Below are 12,080 nucleotides of genomic sequence, written 5' to 3' on the forward strand. Positions count from 1 at the left end.
AACCTGGAGTGGGGCTGGCTGAGTGGGTGGTGGAGAGACTCAGTCTTGCTGCTTGGTGCGGGAAGCCTCTGCGTTTGCCCGAAGTACAGCCCCTGGGGATGGGTAGGGGCGCTGCTGAAACAGGGGCCCGGCTGCAGTTGTGTCGGCACCTGTCTTGGCCTCATTCCGCTTGGGCAGTCCCGTTGACCAGGTACCCCTGGGAGTGGAGGGAATAAAGGGTCAGGGAATGGGGTAGGAACCTGAGCTGATGAGTGGGGAAGAAGACATGAAGAATGGGAGGGCGGTGAGTGGGAGGAGCTGTCACCTACCGGGGTGCGTCTGAGTATGAGCTGGGGTCCATTGGGTCTAACTCTTCATCCTTCCGGCTTGCTGCAAAGAGACAAGGTGAAGTTTGTTTTTTTTGGGGGGAGTGGGGGCCACATCCAGCAGTGCTCGGGTGTTACTCCTGGATCTGCACTCAGAAATCATTCCTGGCAGGCTCAGAGGACCAGATGGGATGCCAGGAATTGAACCCGGCCAGCCGCATGTAGGGCAAAGGTCCTCCCACTGTGCTCTGGCCCCAGGGTGATGTTTTCGATGAAAGAAGGAACCCCTTCTCACCAAGATCCCTCTATGCTGGGAAGGCATGGATCCTCAGCAACCCCAGGTCTGCTGAGTTAGGGGAGTGGAAGGCTTCCTTCCCTGTGCCTCTCAACCCTCTTTTGCCTTCTTTCTCACCCTGGACCTACTTTCCTTACCCTTTTTGCTTTTGGGGTAGGGAGCTAGCTCCTCCCGCCGATGGTGACGCCTTTCCTTGACGTCATCCCGCTCTGATTTGTCATAGGTGCGCTCACGATCCCGTTCTCGGTCGCGGTCACGTTGTTCCCGGTCTCGCTCGCGATCCCGGTCTCGCTCACGGTCTCGGTCTCGCTCGCGGTCTACCTTATCATAACCCCGCTCTCGTTCTCTCTCAGTCTTCTCATGGCCCCGCTCGGCCTTCTCATGGCCCCGTTCCACTTTCTCCTGGGCCCGCTCCAACTTCTCATGGCTTCTCTCCAACTTCTCGTGGCTCCGCTCCGACTTCTCTTCCACATCTAGGGAACAACAAAGTTCTGGAGTCACCTTTCCCTTCCCAGCGCCCGGGCCTTCGTTTCCCATGCATGGGTTGGACATGCATGCATCACCAGCCTCTCCTGGGAGTGCTAGTCTCCGCCTCGAAGCACTGGAAAAACCTCAGATCTGACAGCTTACCTGCATTATTGCTCCTGAGCTTCTTGGCAGATTTGGTAACGATGGAGTTGGGGTCATGAGGGGAGAGCCAAGACACGAGGTCTGTGTCCACATTCCAGTAGTAAGGGAGCCCGCTGTGGGGCAGTGGGAGGGAGGGAAGGAGTATCAGTATGCTAGTCTTCTGCTTATAGCCTCAATTCCTGTTTTCCTGAACATACTGGGTCCATGTGAGAATCCAATACAGTGGACCCTGGTGTTGCCCCTGTGCTTCCCATATACTCCAAGACCAAAGACACCATATGGCGAGTCAAAACTCAGCACCCCTCCCCACCTTAGGTACCCAGGCTCACCAGGAAGGATCAAACACCTTGTACCAGCTTGGTGGCAGGCCCTCTAACCGAGTGGCCTCATAGTCCACAGGATCGTCGTCATAATCCTCGGCAATGATCTCTTCCTCCGGTTCTTGAGGAAGAGGGAGGAAGAGAGCAGTAAGGACCAGGGGGATCATGCTAGAGTCCAGGCTTACAGGAGCTCTCATATCTACAGAAATGTGTGTGCGTGCACGTGCTCGTGGCAGCAAGCTGTACCTGCTGTAACAAATAGCGTGTTCTAGATAAGAGTTCATATCAAGCCACGGAGACAAAAACTTACTGTATTTTTGCTCTGTAAGACCCACCATTTTCAGACAAGGAAAACAAGAAAAAAATTCTAAGGCAAATGGTGCAATGCGAGACACCATCAGGAGAGGGCAGCTGGGAACAACCAGCCTGCAAGGCAGAAGTATATATACAATACACTACTCCACAGCTGGTTAAACACATTTACCTAATTTTTTTTCTTTTGGTTTTTGGGTCACACCCGGCAGCACTCAGGGGTTACTCCTGGCTCTATGCTCAGAAGTCGCTCCTGGCAGGCACAGGGGACCATATTGGATGCAGAGATTCGAACCACCGTCCTTCTGCATGAAAGGCAAACTCCTTACCTTCATGCTATCTCTCCGGCCCCACCTAATTTTTTTTACATCAGAAAAAAATTTAAATACTTTTCATTAATATATAAAATAAGTCAGGCCAGAGCAGTGGCACAGTGGTAGGGCGTTTGCCTTCCATATGGCTGCCTAAAAACAAAAACAAAAAAAGTTGCATCAATCAAATAGGTTTTTTTTTTGGTTTTGGGTCACACTCGGCAGCACTCAGGGGTTATTCCTGGCTCTGTGCTTAGAAATCGCTCCTGACATAAGGGACCATATAGGATGAAGGGATTTGAACCACCATCTGTCCTGGATCTGCTGCGGGTAAGGCAAACGCCCTACCACTGTGCAACCTCTCCAGCCCATGATCAAATAGGTTTAAACGAAAGCTCTATATGTGATGATGAAAATGTGTTAACCTGATTGCTCATACTATGTGGTGTAGAACTGCAGATGTCAAGTGGTTAGTATATGCTCTCCTAACCCACACTCAGGCTTCAGCTCCAGGTGGCATTCGCGCCATGAGACATTTCCCCCCATCTTGGGGGGGAGGGAAGTGTGTCTTATGATAGATAAAACACGGTACCTAATATGTGTTCTGTTTCTGGATTCAGAGAATACATTACTACTTAAACCAATCTGATTTGAGGGTTTAGATAGAATTTATTAAAGACTACCTCTAGCAATTCCTTAAATCAGGAATTACACACTACCACACTGCAAATCTGCTGGGATAAAATGTACATCAACAGCAAGGGTTTGGGGCTGGAGCAAATGTAGAGAAGACATTTGACTTGCAAGCAGCTGACTCAGGTTTGATTCTCAGCACCCATTAGGGCCTTCTGAACCCCTGCCAGGAGTAACCCTTAAGCACTGTAGGTTGTGTCTTCAAAATCAAACCAAACCAAAACATCAAGTTTCTTTTTTGTGGGGGGGGGGCACACTGGCAGTATTTGGGATATACTCCTGCCTCTGAGTGCTCAGGGATAATGCCTGGTGGTGCTTGGGGTACCCTCTGTTGTGTCATGGATCAAATTGGGGTCTGCCACATACAAAGCAAGCAAGTTATCTTTTCAGTGCAACAATGTATTTTGAAAGAGATTCAAATGGGTTTTGTTTTGCCCCAAGCTTATCAAATAGGAACTTTATGACTCTGGCCTACTGAGTAGTAAGAGACTGGCAAGCAAGGGATTGGGCATAAGCATTGTTCCTGAAGTTGGCAGCAGTTGTTGTAAATACTGTTGCAATCAAACTGAAGGTATATGATTTCTCAGTAAGCCTAGCATAAATTTCAGCTGTGGCTGCAGTAGCAAAGTCTGTCACAAAATATGTCCAAATCAAAGTCTGAGATCCTCAGTATTGTTAAGATAGAAACAAAACAAACATGGGCTGGAGTAGTACAGCAGGGTGCTTGCCTGGCATGCAGCTGACCTGAGTTTGCTCCCCAGGAAACCTATGTGTTACAGGTTCCTGAGCACAGAGCTAGTAGTAAGCCCTGAACAAAAAAATATAAATAATCCTGGCAGTGCAGCGGCTAGAGAGATAGCACAGAGGGTAAGGTGCTTGCCTTGCATGTGGCTCACTAGAGTTCCATCTGTAAGGACAGCCAAGAACGATCCCTGAGCACCACTCGGGGTGGTCCTTCCAAAACAATTTACAAGCAACAGGCTTCAAATATCATCAGCCTTAGTATTACTAACCATAGGATCTCGGCCTGGCACACATTAAGCTTCTGATCGATAGCGCATCAAAAAGGTAAAAATAAAAGGTATTTTACAATTCCTGGAGCACCTTAAACCCAACGAGATGCCAGCCTTTTATTATTAGCAAAGGAACATTTAAGCCTAAAGAATCAGTGCTCTGTCTGAACTAACCACATGTATGACACTTAGCCCCCTCAAATTGCATTGCTGCTACTGATGATGGTTAATAATGGCTAATTATTCATGGTTAATCCTAATATCCAAGACAGTAATCACACCACAGTGGAATTGAAAGAATTTTATCAGTATGGTAAATAACAGTAGCAAAACAATGTCAGCCCAGAGCGTCGTTCTGCTCCCGCACAGGAAGCACTGTGCTACCCTATTACGTAGTTTGTGACTTCTTCAGGAAAGCAGAAATGGAACGCGGCGCTCTGGACTTCCAAACAGGAATGGGCTGCTACAGGTCCTATCAATAATAACCGCACAAGCACACGTTGTTCATGCGCCCCCCATGCCGGTTAACTTGAATCGGGAATTCATACTATTAGCTACATAACGCCGGGTATCCAGTGTTAGGCTCCAGAACAAAGTGCTCTTCAGCCTGACACATGGGGAAAGGGCCTCTCTTTTTAGTTCTCTTACCGGGCTCCAGATGTTTGAGAATGCCTCTCTTGGCCAACCGAGTCTGGAGTGCCACAGGCAACGGCATGGCGGGCAGCAAGACAGTCTAACCTAGAGATAAATGGACATTGTAACACTTAACAATAATTTCTGCTCCAAAACTTCCAAGTGGGATTTTATAAGCATTCATCGCTCCCTCGCATGTAAGTCAGCTGAACTCAACTACCTCCCCGAAGCAGCTGGCAAGCTCCCACAGAGGGTAATCATCACCCAAACTCTGCAATCTGCTTCCAGGTCAGATGCTTCCCGCCCAGGTTCTCACCAGGGCTCCTGCCACTGCGAAAGGATTGAGAGAGGATCCCCTCCGCCTGGAGAATGGGTTCGCCCAATACCTTTTAAGATGGTTGAGTGGAAGGAACCAAAGCACTGGCGGGGGGGTGCAAGGACAATACCTCCTCAATCCCACCCCAATCCACACGTCCCCAGATCACCAGTTCAGTCCGGAATGCAAAGTCGTTTGCTTTCCCTCTCTGGGCCGCTACAATAACCAGAACTGCAGTCAATTCTCCTTTCCCAAGGCACAAAACGTCCAGCTTTCCTCCAGAACCTTGTGGTAAATGGAAGCCACCCCGGCCGCCAGGACCGGATGTCGCCTAGCGGAATTACCCAGTGAGAGCGTAGTCCGGGCCTGACGGCCACCCAGGCGGCCCAATCACAAGCCGAGAAGTGCTAGCCCGCCGGGTTCTATGAACACTGACGAGAGGGGCGTGGCCCGCTGGGGTTAGACCGACTGCGTGGCCCGACGCGGCGCCATGGAGGAGTACGCTCGGGAACCTTGGTATGGAGATGGATACCGTCCTCGGGACCGGGCCCACGCCACTCCAACCAGCAGGGGAGGCGGGCGGGGAGGCACTGGCCTCACCAGCTCACGTCCCTAGTGGCAGGAGACGCCTGAAACATGAGTCACCTTTCGCTCCCTCTCCAGTTGGTTCCTGCCTCTCGGGGCTTGGAGAGGGCCTTCAGTGTGAGAAGATGCCCTCCATATTTCTTTCCTGGTGCCAATTTCTTCAAGAATGATACCGTGGTTAGGGTTTTCCCCACGGGGGACGACCTGGATGGAAACCCCCGTGGCTACCCCGTATGGTTCCACCCGGGACCCATTGAGCGAATGGGTGTGGGAGGTGTCGGGCCTGGGTGAGTCTATTCTGAGCCGGAAGGGGTGCTCGGGTCCACCCCCTCCGCCGCTCTCCACCCCGATTGGCTCTTCCCCGGTTCGAAAAAGGGAAAGAAGGCGGGGCTTGGTTGGCAGGCCGATTGTCGCTGGCAGCGTCCTCTGGGCCCGAGTCATTAATGGCGCTAGCTAGTTGGTCCTCTGCTTGGAAACAGACCAGCTCATAGCTGTGTCTGGTCATTTCATCTTTGCTAGGGGTACAGCAGTTGACTGTGTGGCTGCTAAAGGGAGGGACGGAGACAGGACCAAGAACATTATTTTTTCCCCTTGGCTCTTTTTTGTACACAATGCTGAATAAGTACTTTTGAATTTTATTTTGTGTGTTTTTTTTTTTTTGGTTTTTGGGCCACACCCGGCAGTGCTCAGGGGTTACTCCTGGCTGTCTGCTCAGAAATAGCTCCTGGCAGGCACGGGGGACCATATGGGACACCGGGATTCGAACCAACCACCTTTGGTCCTGTATCGGCTGCTTGCAAGGCAAACACCGCTGTGCTATCTCTCCGGGCCCTTGTGTGTTGTTTTTAATTTCAAAACGTATCTAATTTTTCTTTTTTTTCTAAAATACTATTACAGTACCATGGTTTACACGTATTCATTGTTGAGTTTTATTATCATTATTGCTGTTGTTTTGGGCCACACCCAACAATGTTCAAGGGTTACTCCTGGTTCTGCACTCAGGAATTACACCTAATGGTGCTCAGGGAACCATATGCCATACCAGGGATCAAAGCTGGGTCTGCTTTGTGCAGGGCAAGCACCCAACCCAACCTTTCCAGCCCAATAATTGGATTTTATTTTTTAATTTTTGGGGGTTGCTCCTGGCTTTACACTCAGAAATCACTCCTGGCAGGCTCTGGGGACCATACAGGATTCCTGGTATCGAACCCAGGTCTATCCAGGGTTGGCCATGTACAAGGCAAACACCCTACTACTGTGCTATCACTCCAGCCCCCAATAGTTGAATTTTAAACATATACTGTTACAGCACTAATCCCAACACCAGTGTTACCTTCCATTCATCAATGCTCCCAGGTTCCCTCCCCTACTTGCCACTCCCCCAGCCTACCATCTGGAAAGGCACCTTTTTAAGTTTGGTTGTTATAATTTGGGATTTATGAGTTTAGTGTTGTTAAGTCCATTTTGGATATTTAGCCATACCATTACTTTGCACCACCATTATACTGGATACCTATGACCCCTGTCCCCCTGCCTCCCTCCTTGTTCTTTCTGTCTCTTCTCTCCCCATTTCTCTTCTCTGTTCTCCCGGTACTCTGAGACATTTCATTCCCTTGCCCAATAATCTAAGTGAGCTCATCTTGGGTTTATCCTTCTGGCTTATTTATTTAACATATCTACCAGTACCATTCATATTGCATTGAATTACATGATTTCATCATTCCTGACAGCTGCATTATTCTTTGCTCTTTTCCGAAATCAGGGGAGGAGCATGCATTACAGTCATTAATAGTGTGTAGGGACTGAAGTGATAGTCCAGTGGGTAGGGTGCTTACCTTGCATGCAACTTACATGGGTTCATTCTCGCATCTCATTTTGTCCCTACCCCTGTCAGGAGTGATCCCTGAGTGTAGAGGCAGGAGGAAGTCCTGAGCACAGTTAGATGTGTCCCTCAAATAAAAACAAACAAAATACTATAATCAGTAAATGTTGGAGTGACAAAATAAGGGGAGAAGTGTGCTACTTTTCTTTGCAGTGAGTTTTTTTTTCTGATGGGGCCTGGTGCATGGGGAGGGTTTTACAACCTCATCCTCCCCTCCTATCCCACTTATAGCCCTTGGCGAATTGTGGATGACTGTGGTGGAGCTTTCACTATGGGTGTCATCGGAGGTGGTGTCTTCCAGGCCATCAAAGGATTTCGAAATTCCCCTGTGGTAAGTCCTGCCTTTTCTTGGTGAGGGTGTGGCAGACCTTCTCCTATTTACATGGGATACTGCTCTTCTGAGCAGTTTGGAATTTCAGTTCCCATGCATGTACTTTTTGTTGTTTGTTTACCTAGAGCTATTGGCCTGGCCTTGGTTCCCAGATCTGGGATTTGGGAAGACTTCCAAGCATGACTGCTGTCCAAACAGTCATCACCAAATCCTAAATGGGTGGGTGGCAATCTTACAGATTTTTGCCTAGGGGCAGATTCTGGACTCTGTTTTATGAATTTGGGGACCTCACTACACAGTGTTCAGGGCTGGGAGGACTGTATACATGCCCAGTCAAGCTAGGATCAATTACCTGAAAGGCCAGAGCCTTGCTTCTGTCTTATCTATCTGGTTTTTCAGAGTAAAAAATCAAAATAGAGGGGCCAGAGAGATAGCATGGAGGTAAGGCGTTTGCCTTCTATGCAGAAGGACGGTGGTTCGAATCCCAGCATCCCCTATGGTCCCCCAAGCCTGCCAGGAGCGATTTCTGAGCGTAGAGCCAGGAGGAACCCATGAGCACCATAGCTGATATGACCCAAACCCCCCAAAAAATCAAAATAGAGAGGTGTGAGAGAGAGTACAGTGAGTAGGTAATTTGACCTCATGCGGCTGACCTAGGCATTCCATATTCCCCAAACAGGAGTGATTCCTGTGTGCAGAGCAAGGAATAACCCCTGAGCATTGCTGGGTGTGACTCAAAAGGAAAGTGACAGTGGTTTAATTGGATAGTCTTAAAGTTTGATGGGTTTTATTTATTTTATTTTGTTGCTTTTGAATGTTAGTTCACATTTAAAATTCTGGAGAATAGCAGCTGGTGTAAAGGGGACAATCCAGTATTAGAGATCAAACTTGGGGCTCCTGCATGCAAAGCATGAGGTCTTAAAGTTGGAAAACTATCTTTATTTTACATAATTCTCTTTCATGGGACTCCTGCTCTGGAGACCATTAAATGTCACCTCTTTTGTTCAGGTCCCTGCAGTTGCTATATCCCTATCCATCCCTTCAACTCTTAAAGGTCTCTCTTTGCCCAGGTTCCTAGTAAGCCCCAGGGTTTCAGGTTTTACCCCTACCTTAGTGGCCTTCCCTGACATCTCAGCCACCTCCTAGATATCATGCTTTTTTTTTTGGACTACACCTGGTGGTGCTCAGGGTTTACTCCTGATTCTGTGCTCAGAGATCACTCCTGGTGATGCTCAGGGGAATATATATGGTGTGAGGGATTGTACCTGGGCCTGTCATAAAGAAGGCAACTATTTTATATCTGCTGTATTATCTCACGGGTCCCCAGATCTCATTTGTTTTCCTCAAGAGTGAACTTCCTGGGGCCGGAGAGGTAGCATGGAGGTAAGGCATTTACCTTTCATGCAGAAGATCATTGGTTCAAATCCCAGCATCCCATATGGTCCCCCGTGCCTGCCAGGAGCATTTCTGAGCGTAGAGCCAGGAGTAACCCCTGAGTGCTGCCGGGTGTGACCAAAACAAACAAACAAACAAACAAAAAAGTGAACTTCCAGTATCTAATGTGCTTTTGTTTATACATACCCTCACTTAGAATCTGTCTGTTCTGTGAACTTAGGAGGGGCCAGGGCTCCAGGCTACCTTGTTTCTTGCTGTATCCACACAGGTGCTCAATGATCATGGAATGAATGAATGGTAACTCAGCCCAGCTCCTAAAAACCCTTGTTAAGGTGCACCCCAGACCTCTGGTTCTTGGTCCCATTTTTATTGCTGCCCCTGAGAGACCTTTGAAGAGGTCCCTTATCCCATAAGAGCTGGAACCTTTTCCTATCACTGGCCTCAATTCAGCTGAATACCCCCCCCCTTTTCTTCACTTTCTCTCAGGGATTTCGCCACCGCTTTCGAGGTAGTCTCAATGCTGTGAGGATTCGAGCCCCTCAGATTGGAGGTGAGAGACATGGGAGATGTGACTGGGACTGGTCGTAGTTCCTTTGGGTCTATTCTGTCTTTCTGTCATTTTGGCATTAGCTCTTACTTGCCACCATAGTAAGGACCAGGACTACCTCTTTTTGTTTTAGAAGTGACACAGTATTACTTCCTACCTAATGGAGATAAAAGGAACACCTTTTGAAGTGCCTGCTTCTATGATCAGTGCTTTACTTTTATCATATTTTTAATATTTTGGTTTTTGGACTATATTGAACAGTCCCCAGAGCTGGCTCTGTGCTCGGGGATCATTCCTGGCAGGGTGTAGGGAACCCTATGGCATTCTAAGGATTAAACCTAGGTTGGCATTTGCAAGAGATATACCTAACTCAGTATTATCTCTCTGGCCCATGCTCAGGACTATATTAATAATATTGTTATTAACACTGTAACTTAAACTTGTCATGGCATACCTTCATGCAATTATTGGCACATGCATAGTGTAGATTGGCATTTCCTAAAGCAGAGCTGTAGCTTTTGGGGATTTTTCAAAAATCTTTTTGTTTGTTTGTTTTTTGGGCCATACCCCGAGGCGCTCAGAAGTTATTCCTGGCTCTGCACTCAGAAATCGAACCTGCGTCCATCTGGGGTCTGCTACATGCAAGCCAAATGCCCTACCCCTGTGCTATCACTCCAGCCCTTTCCGGGAATCTTAAGTCAGCCTGATTCTTTCTGCTCCCCACAGGGAGCTTTGCTGTATGGGGAGGTCTGTTCTCCACCATTGACTGTGGCCTTGTGCATATGCGTGGAAAGGAAGACCCCTGGAACTCCATAACCAGCGGAGCAATGACTGGAGCCGTGCTGGCTGCCCGTAGTGAGTGGCCCTGTCTCTGTCCTCGTCTCTACCTCCTGTCCCCGCTCTCCCACCATGTCTCTGATCTTCATCTTCCTCTCTACCTACCTATTCCCTTAGGTGGGCCACTGGCCATGATGGGCTCAGCCATGATGGGGGGCATCCTATTGGCCCTGATCGAAGGAGTTGGCATCCTTCTCACCCGATATACTGCCCAGCAATTCCGCAATGGTGAGTCCTCAATGGTGTTGGTGAGGGCAGCACACTGCTGTGCCTCTTTGCTTACCTGATCTTTCTCTCTTCAGCACCACCATTTCTGGAGGATCCCAACCAGATGTCCCCCAAGGACCCAGCTCAAGGCTACCCCAACTACCAGCAGTATCACTAAGGAGGTGGCGACTGCCACTTCCTCCATGGGAGCTACGCTTCTTTCCCCTCCCATGATCTACCTCGAAGGGAGGGCTGGCTCCTTGTTGGCCCTGGAACTTGATTCTACTTTGTCCTGGGGGTGTGGGGCACCCCAGCTATCCTGATATCTTTTCTTCTGTCTCTCAGGGCACACAAACCCCACACTTGTAACCAATTCTCACTCTCAGCAGCCCCTTTACATGGTGTGCCCTGATGAATATTTAAAACCAGATTTAGATGCCTCTGTGTAGACTTTGGGGAGGGGCCACATCTGATGGTGCTCAGGTCTCTTTCTTTTGGCTCTGAGCTCAGGATTACGCCTGGCAGTTATCAGAGACCAGATGTGGTTCTGGGAAGGAATCTAGGTTTCTGTGTGCAAGGTAAGCACCCTACCTGTTGTACTGTGTTTCTGGCCCCTATGTATATCCTCTAACCTCTCCTTAAGGAAGGGCAGAGTCTGCTTCAGACACCCAGTAACCCTGGGATTTGGAATCTCTTAAAGGGTAAGTCAGTGAGGAGTGAGTGAGCTGGAAAGGAATGGAGTTGTGTACAGAGGGGACAGAGGTGATAGTGTAAAGCTAGGCCTTTTATAAACATAGACCTCAGGTTAAGCCCTGGCATCTTGTGGCTCCCTGAGCACTGCCAAGAGGCCTCTAAGTATGTAGGGTGTAGCCTGTAGTATGTAGTTCCATAGCACTGCATTGCCATACCTGAACATTGAATCTTGTCTAAAATCATCAGGAGTGGCCTGAGATGCCCTGAGCATTGCTTGGCAGCACCGTGCATATATGTGTATGGGTATGTGGAAGGGTATGGGAAGATTTAGGGGATGAGTCCACAAGCGTAGAAAAGAGCAGGTTTGGGGCCGGAGAGATAGCATGGAGGTAAGGCGTTTGCCTTTCATGCAGGAGGTCATCGGTTCGAATCCCGGCACCCATATGGTCCCCTGTGCCTGCCAGGAGCAATTTCTGAGCCTGGAGCCAGAAATAACCCCTGAGCACTGCCGGGTGTGACCCAAAAACCACAAAAAAAAGAGCAGGTTTGGGAAAGATGTTAACCAACCAGGGTCAGGGATAAAGGCCTGTGGATGTTGGCCTTGTCCCCTGTTGCCCCTGACTGCACTCTGCCCTCACTATCTTCCTAACTTCCAGTCACGTCAATAGTGAGGCTGACCTCTCCTTACTCAGTTTCCTCAGTGCTGCCCTGGGTCTCACCTGAATGAAGTGTTTTCAATGGGTTTATATATAATGATTTTATTGGGTTTGGGGCC

At 48.8% G+C, this 12,080-nt stretch overlaps 2 protein-coding genes across 5 annotated transcripts in view; one reads left to right on the top strand and one right to left on the bottom strand.

Moving 5' to 3' along the window:
- The window catches only part of PQBP1 (polyglutamine binding protein 1), a 143,816-nt gene extending 138,693 nt beyond the window's left edge, over positions 1–5,123 (bottom strand). The window contains exons 1-7 of one of the 3 annotated variants that reach the window (XM_049767309.1): positions 4,988–5,123; positions 4,528–4,616; positions 1,560–1,671; positions 1,231–1,343; positions 738–1,073; positions 309–369; positions 4–196 (exon numbers count right to left, since the gene is read on the bottom strand). In XM_049767309.1, coding sequence (XP_049623266.1) covers positions 40–196; positions 309–369; positions 738–1,073; positions 1,231–1,343; positions 1,560–1,671; positions 4,528–4,594 — 846 coding nt within the window. In that variant the 5' untranslated portion in view covers positions 4,595–4,616; positions 4,988–5,123 and the 3' untranslated portion in view covers positions 4–39. Of the gene's footprint in view, position 1; positions 197–308; positions 370–737; positions 1,074–1,230; positions 1,344–1,559; positions 2,172–4,527; positions 4,617–4,987 lie in introns of those variants that run through there. The other 2 variants (XM_049767306.1, XM_049767307.1) reach the window with 2 other exon arrangements.
- Positions 5,124–5,310: 187 nt separating this feature from the next.
- TIMM17B (translocase of inner mitochondrial membrane 17B) lies at positions 5,311–11,042 on the top strand. 2 transcript variants are annotated; one of them, XM_049767366.1, is made up of 6 exons: positions 5,311–5,344; positions 7,527–7,626; positions 9,508–9,571; positions 10,295–10,423; positions 10,523–10,633; positions 10,708–11,042. In XM_049767366.1, exons 1-6 carry the CDS (start codon positions 5,319–5,321, stop codon positions 10,788–10,790), a joined length of 513 nt encoding a protein of 170 aa, XP_049623323.1. In that variant the 5' UTR covers positions 5,311–5,318; the 3' UTR covers positions 10,791–11,042. The 2 variants fall into 2 exon arrangements, with proteins under 2 accessions (XP_049623323.1, XP_049623324.1); XM_049767367.1 differs by lacking the exon at positions 5,311–5,344 and adding an exon at positions 5,426–5,530.
- The last annotated feature ends 1,038 nt before the right edge of the window (positions 11,043–12,080 follow it).

The sequence above is a fragment of the Suncus etruscus genome, chromosome X (genome assembly GCF_024139225.1).
Source record: "Suncus etruscus isolate mSunEtr1 chromosome X, mSunEtr1.pri.cur, whole genome shotgun sequence".
NCBI lineage: Eukaryota > Metazoa > Chordata > Mammalia > Eulipotyphla > Soricidae > Suncus > Suncus etruscus.